We start from the raw sequence: 12,648 nt of genomic DNA on the forward strand, positions 1-12,648 counted from the left end.
GATAAAGGGGTTAGAGTCACTGTTGCTTGAGGTCTTAGGATTAAACAGGACAGTGAAATAAAGGAAATAACCCTCACGTAAGATTTATACTGCACTACTAGGATCACTTGCTAGGAAATATATGTGTATCATACGTGCCTTGTTTGGATTGTGTCCTGAGAGCCATTCCACGCTGTTGTGTGTGAACATTCAACGTGTATGTTGCACCTCTGTTGTCGCACTTGTTGTGACAAGGACACTCTGACTTCATCAGCTGAGGTTACTAGTTGTCAGCAAGTCGGTCTGCAAATAAACTGAATAAACCGTGCTCTGGATGTAGGGTGCCGCTATTCTGTGTGGTGACCCACATTGCCATGGGCTCTCATTGCTGTGAGGGGGCTAAGAAGTATTTTGATTGCACCCGTGAAGCACCATGTATGTATGCGTGCTATGCAGGGACAGCCGGCTTTTGCTCCACGTCGATGGCGGCAGCGTATTGCCCAAAGTGCCGGCTGCAAGGGTGCCTTCTCGGAGTGGCGCGTGGTCATCTACGCAAGTGCATCCAAGGAAGCAGCCTATGTAAATGTTCTCACTGCTGGTGGGGCTGCTATTGTTCCTCCAACGACAGTGCGCCCTGGTCTCAGCCATGGTGAAGTAACCCACGCACTATTTGATGCTGGAATGGTCAAGGGAGTGCAGCTGGATCTGCTAGTCAGTGCAGGGGCACTGTGCCTCAAGGCTGAGTACATGGCTGCCTTCCTGGTTGACGATCCTGTTCCGCCACCAGAGAAGTTCTACATACCCGAAGTGATCAAGCTTCTGGACTGCTCCGTTAGAAGCGAGGCGAATGCGGACACATCATCTGCGAGCAAGAGGTCAATGGCCAGCACCTCAAGCCGTGGCAGTCTTGCCCTTGGAGCGAAACGGAGGAAGCAGTGAACGGGCCACAAGTTGTGACCCTTGCTATGTGTATTATTCTATAGTAACTGTACTGGTCGTTTAGCATGCGGAACTGGTCAGGCCAGTATTTGCACTGGCTAGGGCTGTCAGCATAAACCTTCTATTGCACAAATTTTGCGTGCAACTTTCTTACCTCCTGTTTTGGATGTTGCAAGATGTTTTTGGGTCTTTGAGAAAAAGAAACTTGTCTAAGCCGCTGGAAACACTCAGGCTATTAGCTGAAGATTTTTTCTTAACTTGAAAAGATAATGCCACATCCAGGCACAGTTCCATGAAAATTGTATTTATTGTTTTTATTGCCATGCCAGATGTTTAGCATGGTTTTTATATTTTTTAAAATAAACGTTCATCATCATTTCAGAGTGAGTGCACTTCTTGTGTTTTACTCAGTCATGGCAGAAGTGTAGAGGTTAGGAGTTTACGACTAGTGAAACTAACCTCGACAGCAAATATCAAAAACACTTTTGAGCATTGAATTAAATGAGCTTTCTTTTTATTGGAAAAGCCCATTGCTTTGGCTTTCGGCTGCTGATGCCAAGAATGCAGGATTGAACCTCTGCCGAAGCAGCCACATTTCGATGGAGGTGAAATGCTTAAACTGTTACCTGCTGTGTGTGTAAGTTCAAGTACTTCAGCTGGTTGAAATTTATTCGGAACTCACTTCTAATTCATTCCTCATAGCCCATATGCAGCTTGGGGACGTTAAGCCGTACCATACCATCAGTGGCGTTGCCAGAAAAGGTTTTTTTTTTTTTGGGGGGGGGGGGAGGGGGGGGGGAAGGCTTGGAAAATGATGAGAGGGGGGTGACTACTACATGAAAAGAAAGGTTTAGGTTTAGGTGGGTTTAACGTCCCAAAGCGACTCAGGCTATGAGGGACGCCATAGTGAAGGGCTCTGGAAATTTCGACCACTTGGGGTTCTTTACCATGGGCCTCTAGAATTTCGCCTCCTTCGAAATTCGACCGCCGCAGCTGGGATCGAACCCGAATCTTTTGGGTCAGCAGCCGAATGCCATAACCACTAAACCACCACGGCGGGCACAAAAAAGAAAGACAAAACTGAGAAAAGTAGTCTGAAGCCTCTCTGGTTGCTGGTAGAGTACACAGGATGACCTCGCACTTTTTCCAAACAGTCGGATGTCAGCATAGGCGTGCATAGACCTTTCTCTTGGGGAGGACCAAAACTCATAGCGCCCCATAGTATCCCACTCCATAGGTTGTTGAAAAGAATATATATAATTACCGACATTAAGCACTTGGTTTACACATTAGCAGATTTACATGTTAGTATAAGCAAAATCATCAATGTGAAAATATGTATTTGCATTTTAACATACTTGCATTATTTACATGGAGCTGCTTGCACAAGAAACAGTCATCTGCAGACCTTTTTTGCAGACAGCAGCAAGGGATAGGACAAGAGAACAAAGTGTGCACAATCTATGGCCCCATAATAAAAAACTGGAAAACATGCACACCAAAGAAGAAGAGTTAGTGCATCCCTAAAGTCCGTATGCAATACTACACAAAGCACTGAGGAAACAACAAAAGAAAATGCGCATATATGAAACATATACAGCTACCACATTGTGAGAACCCCACATGCTGCGTGGGTCCGCACTGGCACCGGAGCCTTCTCCCCAAACGCTTGGCTGCTTGGGGGCCCTGGAGTGCCAACCACCACCGGTGTCGTCTCTGGCCTTGCTTGTCACCCCACTGACCAGCTTTCCTCGCTTTTTCCCATCCGTTCGGGCTATCCTTCTTTCCAGGCTGGAACGTCTCCCTCTCCCTCCTCTCAGTGCCTGCGGCATTCCCAGTCATCCCCTACAATTTCCCACCGGCTTGGGCCTTTTCTCCTCCAGCGGGTGCCTCTCTCACTCTTGCAGGGTGTGCTTGACTGGTTTAATGCTTTTCGGCGTGCGAATAAAGCTGATGGCCAGGCTGCCAGCCTTCAGATCCCTAATGACCCTTGGCGCCTGACACTAGACAATTCCTGGCACCATACAGTCTCCAGGGTCCCAAAAGGGAAGATGTTGCCAGAGATAGTGGCACTCTAGACGTGCAGCACACTGTCACAACATGCAAAAAGAAAAAATCCGTTGCAAAACAGTAGTCCACGTGAGGGTTCTTCGAAAATATCCTGATGGCAACCCGAAAACCATGAGAGTAGACACAGAACCAATGCAATGTTAAAATTCTACATGGTTTTTCCCTTCACTCAACAGAACGTTCAGAGCAGGAGACTGCACTTATTAAACACAAAATGTTGCGCATATGTGTGCCCTGCACATACACGGGGGAGGTTGCCCCTTGTGTGGCTGACAGTGTTTGAAGTGGTTTGAATATGTCAAGATTTGAGTAAGAGCCTTTACAAAAATTACCATTTATTGAAAAAGGCTCTTACTCGAATCTTGGCATATTCAAATCACTCCAAACTGTCAACTGCTCAAGGGACAGCCTCCCCGCTATGTATGTGTAGGGTCTTCACTCTGCAGCTCACAGAAAAAGAAGAAATGCCAGCGGCCATCAGGATTTTATATTTAAAAAGCTTTGATGGGAGATGTCTCGCAGTTTGCTACAAGTTATCAAACCCAACCAGAGAGGCAGTTTTGTCAAAATGTTTATTTTTCAGACTTTCCTCTTTCATACATGTTGATATTGTTTGTTTATTAACACCGTCAACCCTATTGAAGGGTCATTACAGGTTTGGTAAAAGAAATTCCAACAAATCTGATAACACCAAGCACACAGTACATGTAACTAATTGCAATGGACAACAAAGTACACAATGCGCGCATTTTAGAACAAACAAAAAAGAGAACAGTCATAATTACGCACACTTGAGGACGTGCACAGGAAAGCGCTATGTAGAGTCAAAAAGCAAATATGCTCCAATAGGTGCAAACACTTGAGCTTGTTGGTGCATTATATTGTCAAAAAATAAGTAGCGTGACGAAGACATGGACAGATAGGACACACAGGCACAGCACTAACATTCAGCAATGGGTTATTGCACAAAGGAAAGGTGGTTTTTATGCCTAAGGTACAGTGTCTGACAATCAGCGAGAACAAGAAAAACTATTAAGACATATCAACCACATACGCAAGTTCCTTGCCACTGAAAGGTTGCTTATTCGTTATTTCCCCAATATTGTGATCCACTCGGCCTCGATTTCATTTGTCTACTGGTTTTTGTGCATCTTTAAAAGAGCCCATTTTTCTAGCAGCAGTATACAGTGACACTCTTGACAGTGAGCTGACAATCATTTTACAGCAGATGTTCTTCACGTCACGACCATGTTCTCAAAGCCTATCATTGAGACATCTGCCTGTTTGTCCCACTTATTGTAAACCACATGAAAGAAGTATCTGGTATGCCACATTTTCGATACAGTCAACAAATTTTGTGCCATGTTTCTTAGTGCAACCAGTAACCTTTTTAACTTCCCTCGCCCTTTTAGTGCACCAGGAACTCGGTTTGTTCGGTGCCAAAAAAATTAGGTAGTGGCTTAGCTCTAGTTAAGCCTGGATATACAAGCGAAAAGCTTGTTGTGCTTGGTTTGACGGCCGTCCACACACTGCCTGTACGGAGGCGGAGGAGGAGACGGAAATCGGCGAGGTTAAAACCTAAAACCAACAACTGCCCACAGGAATGGTTTGGCTGGTTTATGGGGTTTAACGTCCCAAAGCGACTAAGGCTATGAGAGACGCCGTAGTGGAGGGCTCCGGAAATTTCGACCACCTGGGGTTCTTTAACGTGCACTGACATCGCACAGTACACGGGCCTCTGGAATTTCTCCTCCAAAGAAATTCAACCGCCGCGGCCGGGATCGAACCCGCGTCTTTCGGGTCAGCAGCCGAGCACTATAACCACTGAGCCACCGCGGCGGGTCCCCCCACAGGAGTGCGGAGAGGAGGGCTGCCGGCTGCGACGCGGGCAACACGCGGCTGCAACGAAAGGTCAAACGGTGGGCGAAGAGGCGAAGCGCGCAGTTGTAGCGACAGCGAGGAGGCGACCCACATGCGCAGTAGCACGCGGCTGCGCCGAAAGGTCAGGCGACGGAGTCGGCAGCGGCGAGGAGCGACCACCTGCGCGGCGCGTGACGTCACTCGGTTTCGCGCATGCGCATAACTCACCAGCTCGGCTCTGACCCGCGTAGAAAATGACCACTCTAGCTCCTGATTGTTGCTCTTTTTTTTTTCAGGTTATGCGAAAGCGTATGAAAGTAGGAAATAATGGCAACTTTTTCTTAAGCTGCGCCTCTTGATTGACATCTGTTTTTGGCAGACACAACCTCTTCAAATAAAGCCTCTAGATAAGAAAGCTGATCTAGGGACTTCAAAACACCTTTCGCGACAGATACAAGAACATGGGGAGGGTACCCAGCTTCTTGCAAATGTTTGCTCTGCTGTAAAAAAAACTCATACATGAGGTGCAGGCAAGATTCCTTGAAGGCATTAAAAAATGCAAGGCGTGCAACAGATCTTGAAACCAGTTTTGAGTGAGTCGAATGAAATGGCAGCAGTTTTTTTTTCTTTTTTTTGCCACGTGGCTTGAACATCCAACACATATCCAGTCCTAATATGAAGAATGAAGTTAATGTCAAGAAATTTGATTTAGCCTTTTTCAGGTAGTTCGAATGTTAGCTTCTACAGCTAAAGTGAACTATTGTAGTTGCCCAGTAAACCATAAAACGTATGGGGTTTTAAATCGGGGAGATATAAATCCGTTCTCCCCGTTTAAAGGGCCACTGCCCAGGGTCCGGACATTTTTGAAAAACAAGCCCACTGCATAGATGAGGCATCGAAGATAACCTCTGCAAAATACTAGAGCCATGCGCGCCCCGAAAAGCTGCGAAAATTCAAATCAAAGCCCGTTCGTTCTTTCCTTCCTTCAAAAACGGGCCCGGCCCACTACTCTGCACCCCGCTGACGTCAAGGGGGGCTACTTTCGCTAAAGGCACTCCATTGGTGCATCGTTCTGACTGACGGGAGAAGGTTGGGCGTAGCCTTGGCGTCGCGTCGTCTGCACAAGGCTTTCCGCAGCGCCTTCTGTTCTGGCTCATGCCTACAAACCCGCATGAAGGAACAAAAAAAAAAAAAACTGCGGAGGGAGCGTGCGACGACAGCCTTGAACCCTAGCCATAAAAAGTAAAAAAATAGTAAAACTGAGCATGGGCGTCCGGAGGGGGGGGGCAAGGGGGGGCGGCTGCACCCCCCTGGAAAATCACTCACTCGAACCGTGAGTGATGGCCGCACGCCAGGGGCGGTGGTGCGCTCAGCCAAAAGGGTAAAAGCAGCCCCGCTTCGACGCTTGGTCACATCTGCGAAATGCCGCGTCCGGGCGCGCGTCGTTCCGCCGTTTTCAAACCACGCCACCGCCAGCTCTGCTGAAGGACGACCTGTTGCAGACATGCAGCGGCACCGGCGAGCATGTGCTTCGAGCCGTCTTGAGATGGGTGTCTGTTTCTTTGATCTCTAGAGAGATAGCGACACGGAGGCAGACAGTGCACAGGGCACAGGTCGCTCGCTATAATCATGATACGTTCGTACGCCGGCCACCGATGAATTCTTGAGGGGGGAAGGACAAATCAGCCGTGTCCACCCCCGCTTTGTCGGGCTGCTCAGGGGCAAGCGGGCGACGAGTTGGCGCCGCCGCCGCGCGCTGTCTCCTCCGATCCACGGGAGAGCTCGGTGCGGTAGAAGCGCCGCTTTCAGAACCTTCGGCAAAGGGGATTAGCTGCTTTTGTTCACGGCGACGCAGTCTCCAGAGGCGCCCCCACACCAGCGTTCCTTGCGTCTTCTCCGAAAACCAGCGCCTTTGGTCAACGCAGCCCGATGGCGCCTGCCTGGCTCGCCTGTCACCTCTGGCTGGGCCTCAAATCACAACAGCGCCCATGTACTGTGCGTGTCAGTGCATGGTAAAGAGACCCAGGTGGTCGACATTATCCGAAACTCTGTACTACTCCGTCCCTCATAGCCTGAGTCGTTTTGGGGCTCTGAACCCCATAAAAGCACAAAAACAAATTTTCCGGCCGAATTAGTTGCGGGTGTCCCTTCCCCTCGGAAGTCGCGCGGCGTTCCTTACACCCCAAAAGTGCGCATTCGTGGATATTGTGGCAAGTAAGCCCTTGCACGTGTGCGCGCCTCTGTGTTTGTGCTTCGGTGTTTTTAGTGGCGGGTTGTCAACGAAGGTGAGAACCAAGACAGCGGACGAGAAAACGACGAGCGGCGAGCAGTGTGTGTGCGGTTGCTCGACTGTGCGGATGCGCGAGCAAGATGGAGCGAGGTGTATGAAGCTGCGAGCGTGCATTTATCTTGTAAATAAGTTTTCGTTGTATATATATAGTCATCTTTTGTTTTCAACGTACTCGTTCAACCATTTTTCCAATCAATATATATGATGACTGTGCACTGAGAGCGTGTAATGAAGCACAGAAATGAATTTATCACCCGTGTAACTACGCAATTCGCCCAGAAAAATCCGAGGCGCCTACAGTTGCTGTTCAAGGAAGACTGACTGAGTGACTGTAGTTGCGTGTTTGTGAACATATTGCGCTGTGTGCTGGTCATCAATTCGGGTGAGTCGAGAACCCGTATGCAGTAAGACTGAGCACTTCGAGTATTGATAGTATCTTTTTGCATTTTTATTAACTTTAACTGTTTCTTTGTTGATAAACTCCAATGTATCTCTACAATCCGCGCTTTAATTTGCTGCTTGTAATTTTCTTTCATGTGTGTATGTTACTTATTTTTATTTATATATAAATAAATAAATTTACTCCGCAAATAGTGCCTTTTCGCTACGAATATACCCCCCCCCCCCCTCCGGCGCCAACAACCAATGGGCCCCCCCCTGCAAAAAATTCTGCGGACGCCCTTGCGAGTCCCCACCGTTTCACGAGCGGAGGGGCGGAAGTCGGTTGTGTTCGAAACACACGGCGAAGCGCGGACCCGGCAACCGCCCGTTTGCTTTTCTCCATGCGTGTTTGTGTTCTGTGTGTTTGTGTCTTTTCTCCGCTCCAAAGCATATGTCATTCATTGGAGTCAAGGCGTACGCAAGATGCACGAAAGATAAGGGGTGTGTGTGCGGAGCGGTCAAGTGGGCGAGCGAGGGAAAGGCTCTGCTGCACTACTAATTAAAACCTTGTTTTGGGGGGCTCGCATAGAAGAAAAGAAACTGAGAAGGGAGCGCGCACGCAGAGCGTCTCGTGACGTGATCACGGCGGGGGGGGGGGGGGGAGGGGGGGGCGAACCAACTCCCTCAGTTTTACTATTTTTTTACTTTTTATGGCTAGGGTTCAAGGCTGTCGTCGCACGCTCTCTCCGCAGTTTTTTTTTTTTGTTCCTTCATGCGGGTTTGTAGGCATGAGCCAGAACAGAAGGCGCTGCGGAAAGCCTTGTGCAGACGACGCGACGCCAAGGCTACGCCCAACCTTCTCCCGTCAGTCAGAAGGATGCACCAATGGAGTGCCTTTAGCGAAAGTAGCCCCCCTTGACGTCAGCGGGGTGCAGAGTAGTAGGCCGGGCCCGTTTTTGAAGGAAGGAAAGAACGAACGGGCTTCGATTTGAATTTTCGCAGCTTTTCGGGGCGCGCATGGCTCTAATATTTTGCAGAGGTTATCTTCGATGCCTCATCTATGCAGTGGGCTTGTTTTTCAAAAATGTCCGGACCCTGGGCAGTGGCCCTTTAAGCGCGGCTGACACAGTTCAAAGCCGCGCGGACCCCACCCCGTGGTCGCGTACGCTACCGAGCGCACGCCGACCACGGCGGGCCGTGCTCTGCGGGAACAAAGGAACGACACACTGGCTGACACAAACAAGGCGTTTATTGCTATAACAACAATAACGCCAGCTAGCAACAAAATACACTGAGGAATCGAGGATGTCCGACTCACCAGTACGGCTACGAGCGAATGTTCGCCCACGGTAGGGCAGAGGGAATATCTCCCGAGGCCAGACGGGACGAGCTGAGGGGAACAAGTTTCCACACGAGGACGCCCGCGGCAGAGAGCGGAGCTTTGCGCGTGAACGTCCAACACGCTTCCCTGCCCCAGGGAGAAGAGACCTAGCCTTTCCCCCGCGCGCGAGCGGCAAAACACGCCATCCGTGGCGCTGCTGTCGTTGCGACGCGAGCGCCCTCCCCTGTTAGCTAGAGTAACCAAACAGAGAAGGGTGCGTTGCGGAGGAGCTAACTACAGGAAACTAGTGCGCTGAGGGAAAGCGAACGCAAGGGACGAAGGCGTCCCCACATCCCCCCAACCTTAAATAGACCCCCGCGCCTGCAAGTTACATGCTATGGAGGAGTCTCCTGGTCTTCATGCACTTGAGGCAGGTCTTGCAGCGGAGGTCACGCCGACAGCGTGCACGCAGTCTTCCGCGGTATTCCGAAGGCGGCGTGAAGGTCTCCGCTGGGACGTCTCGCATGGCACGCGGACTAAGTGCCCGCAGGCCCGCGAAGAGGAGGGCCGGTTGACCGCTGCAGGCCAAGATTCCGCAGTAGTCGCCAGGGCAACAGCAGCCAGACGTGGCTGCTGTCTGGTCTCGCCACGGCTGCCCCGGATGGATGCGGCGAACAGGATACAGGCCGCTCCGTCGCAGCAGGCGGCAGCGAGACGATGTGCACAGGACAGCAAGCCGCAGTGGCTCCAGATCTGTAAAATTTCCGAAACACACTCCGCATGCTTTTAACGTAGGTCACGGGAGGGGAAACGGCGTACACAAAGGCCTCGTGGCTCAAATGCTCAACTCGCTAGCAAAACGTGTCGGGCGGCCTTGCAACGCAAAGTTCGAGTGAACAAAGCCCTTTCTTGAGTTGAACGAGAATGCTCGGTTCATGCGAGGTTAAAAAAAAACAGGCGGCCAGCAAAGTGCGCCCACTCTCAACACCACGGTCCGGTGGTCGTGTCACTTTTGACAAGGTGCAGGCAGCTATAAATAGCTTTAGGCCTCACTACCATAGTGACGGTCAACGACCCCCAACAAAAGAAAGACCCGAAACGGGTTTCGTGTGCGCAGCCGCGAGGAGACATCAGCGTTGTGGGATGGTCCTCCCCGCTCACTGCACAAAGCAGCTTCTGAGCGATCGGCGCCCACCGTATCGGATGGTGTCGGAACACCCGGTGCCGAGCTGCAATACCAGCGAGCTCGTCACGGCACCCGTGGCCTCAGGCCACCCGGCTCCCGGAGCCGCGACTCCCAGAGTCGAAAAAGAGACAGCGAGAAAATGTGTACAGAAAACTCGGACCACCCACGCGGCTTCCGTACTCACTCGCTTCGGGCTCGGCAACTCCGCGGGCGCTAGGCCTCGCGCTCCCTCGATGTGGACCAAGTGGTTCTTGAAGAAACTCCAGGAAGAAAACTTCACAAAAAAAAACATGCTGAGCAGGTCGAAAAGTTCAAACATGCTGCAGCGCAATACACCTCGCACTCAAGAAAGCATGCCGCAGGTCCTAGCGATCAAAATTCACACTAGGCCTACCACTTGTCAAGTCCGGACAAAGAGCGTTCCTTGAACCGAACAGACAGTCGTCCAATGTTCCAAGAGCAGGCCCCACGTTGGGCGCCAGATATGGGGTTTTAAAGGGTCAGTCTACTCATCTAGATGAGTGTATAAATAATGGCATATTCTGGTAGTTGCCACCCTATAACATCAATAACGAGGGGTCTGCGCCCGGTTTAAGCAGGAATTTATATTTTATTTCGGCGTTAAAAGTCGTGTAAAAAAGCATGGTGGCGACCCCAAACGTTCATTTTGTTCAAGAAAGTGGTAGTCTTTTTTTTTGTAGAAGCATAAGTAAATATACTACGTACCATTTGTATGCCCCAATGTCAGAGAAACGCACGTTTTGTTCTAGTAAACTGTAGAAGGCGTACCGCTCGCTTTTTCTGTAAATCACATGAATATTTATAATTACACGTACGCAAAACGCAGGCACATTCCCACTTTTAGTTCAGCGTATGCTAGCAGAGACGCAAAAATAAGATAGATAGATAGATACTTGAGGCCGTACCCTTTGTAACGGGCGGGCACCACTAAAGAGAGCACCCAGACCAAAAAAATAAACAAAAAAAACGAGATGAAAGCGCACAAGAAAGGAGAGAAAAAATTAAAAAAAAACGCAAAGTTCAAAGCAAGGAGTTCGCTCATCGACCGCGTTCACATCCGGCTCTGCGGTTTCGCGCGGTTAGACACAGTGCGCCACCAAAGAGTCAGTCGACGCTTGGTTCGCAGCACACCCTCGCTCTTGTGCTTGGAGTTGTCTCCCTCGTCGTCCACCGCAGGATCGTGAAAGCCGAGCGCCTGAGGGAATGTGGTGCCCTCTGTCGGCATCGGATGGAGTCTCTGGCACGACATCACCAGGTGCTCGATGGTCTCCTCCACATCGCCACACGCTCGGCATAGTGCTGCCTGTGCTTCTGATGTTGCATCGAAGCGACGGCGGTACACCAGTGTCCGCAGCGCTCCGGCCCGGGCCTCAAACAGCAGTGTGCTACCAAGGCCGTTGTCAAAGATCTTTTCGGGTCCGATGCTGTTCTTGCACTCGCGGTACACAGCCAGTGTCGGTTTTTCAGCGAGCGCCTGCAGCCACTGCTTATTCTCCAGTTCTTGGACCCGTCTCCTTGCCTCCTGTTTCCACGCCGTTGCTGATTCGGCATTTATGGGTGTCTGGAAAAGGCCATACTTGCCTTCTATCCGGTGGAGGCGCTTCACCCATGTAGTGCGTAGGCATGTCGCAGCGAGATATTCAAAGACCCGCCTAGCCCATCGGTCGCGGCTCATGAACTGGAGTCGACCGCGGTACTCTAGCTTGCTGCATGCCTCCCTTGCCTCAAAACTAGACCATCCAAGGTCGCCTTGGATGGCTGCATTGGCCACCCGTCCATGACAACCGACTGCAGTGCGGCCGACCTCTGTCTGTCTGCGCTCTAGCCAATTCCTGGTGGCTGATGGGAGGCAGACCACCGCGTTGGCGAACGTGAGTCCTGGTACGTGCGCGAGCTTCCAGAGGTCGCGGACCATAGTGTACTGATGGCACCCCCACAGGCACCGACGTCTGAGGATGCATTGCGCTCGGAGTGCAGACTGACGGACCTTGGCCTCGTGCAGCCTGAACATGTCAGTCTCAGCGCACAAATTTATGCCCAGGTATTTGTACGATGTGTCGACTGTCAGGGGCTCTTCGTTCAGCATCAGCAACAGCTGATCAGTCGCCTCGCCCGCCAGCTGAACAACCATGCATTTTCGTAGGTTGAACTTGAGTCCAAGGCTTCGCAGCTCCACGGCACAAACGTCCAGCATTTTCTGTACATCCTGTGGTGTTTCTCCCATAATTACTATGTCATCAGCAAAGGCAAGACCCGGCAGTCGGCTGGAGTTGTCAATTCCTCTGGTGCTGTACTTAAGGCCGAATCCCAGGTTGGCCTGTAGAAGTGCCTTTTCCAGTCCGCACACATACAGCAGGTAGAGGAGGGGAGACAATGGGCATCCCTGCCGAAGCCCTTTGTGCACGCAGACCCGCTCCGATTGCACATTGCCAAATAAGGCTGTGACTGCATTTTCCCGGTACAACCTCTTTATCGTATCGAGGAGTGGAGGTGCCACCCCCAGAGTACCAAGGCAGTGGAACTCAGCCTATAGTGGCGCCATCTGGTCGTCAGGACGGGAACCATTGCTGTAAACCAACCGACTCTCCACTTAAGCCTAGG

At 50.8% G+C, this 12,648-nt stretch overlaps 2 protein-coding genes across 6 annotated transcripts in view; one reads left to right on the forward strand and one right to left on the reverse strand.

The window, feature by feature from the left end:
- The window catches only part of mus101 (mutagen-sensitive 101), a 29,844-nt gene extending 28,539 nt beyond the window's left edge, over nucleotides 1–1,305 (forward strand). For all 5 annotated transcript variants that reach the window (XM_089580282.1, XM_089580281.1, XM_089580284.1 and 2 more), the window contains exon 5: nucleotides 436–1,305. In XM_089580282.1, coding sequence (XP_089436408.1) covers nucleotides 436–918 — 483 coding nt within the window. In that variant the 3' untranslated portion in view covers nucleotides 919–1,305. The remainder of the gene's footprint in view (nucleotides 1–435) is intronic.
- A 9,750-nt stretch (nucleotides 1,306–11,055) lies between these two features.
- Nucleotides 11,056–12,410, reverse strand: LOC149351073 (uncharacterized). Its single transcript, XM_089576965.1, has one exon. The coding sequence runs from the start codon at nucleotides 12,269–12,271 to the stop codon at nucleotides 11,099–11,101; it is 1,173 nt and encodes a 390-aa protein (XP_089433091.1). The 5' UTR covers nucleotides 12,272–12,410; the 3' UTR covers nucleotides 11,056–11,098.
- Between the last annotated feature and the right edge of the window lie 238 nt (nucleotides 12,411–12,648).

This window comes from Amblyomma mixtum, chromosome 3 (genome assembly GCF_055824585.1).
Source record: "Amblyomma mixtum isolate Tamu chromosome 3, ASM5582458v1, whole genome shotgun sequence".
Lineage (NCBI taxonomy): Eukaryota > Metazoa > Arthropoda > Arachnida > Ixodida > Ixodidae > Amblyomma > Amblyomma mixtum.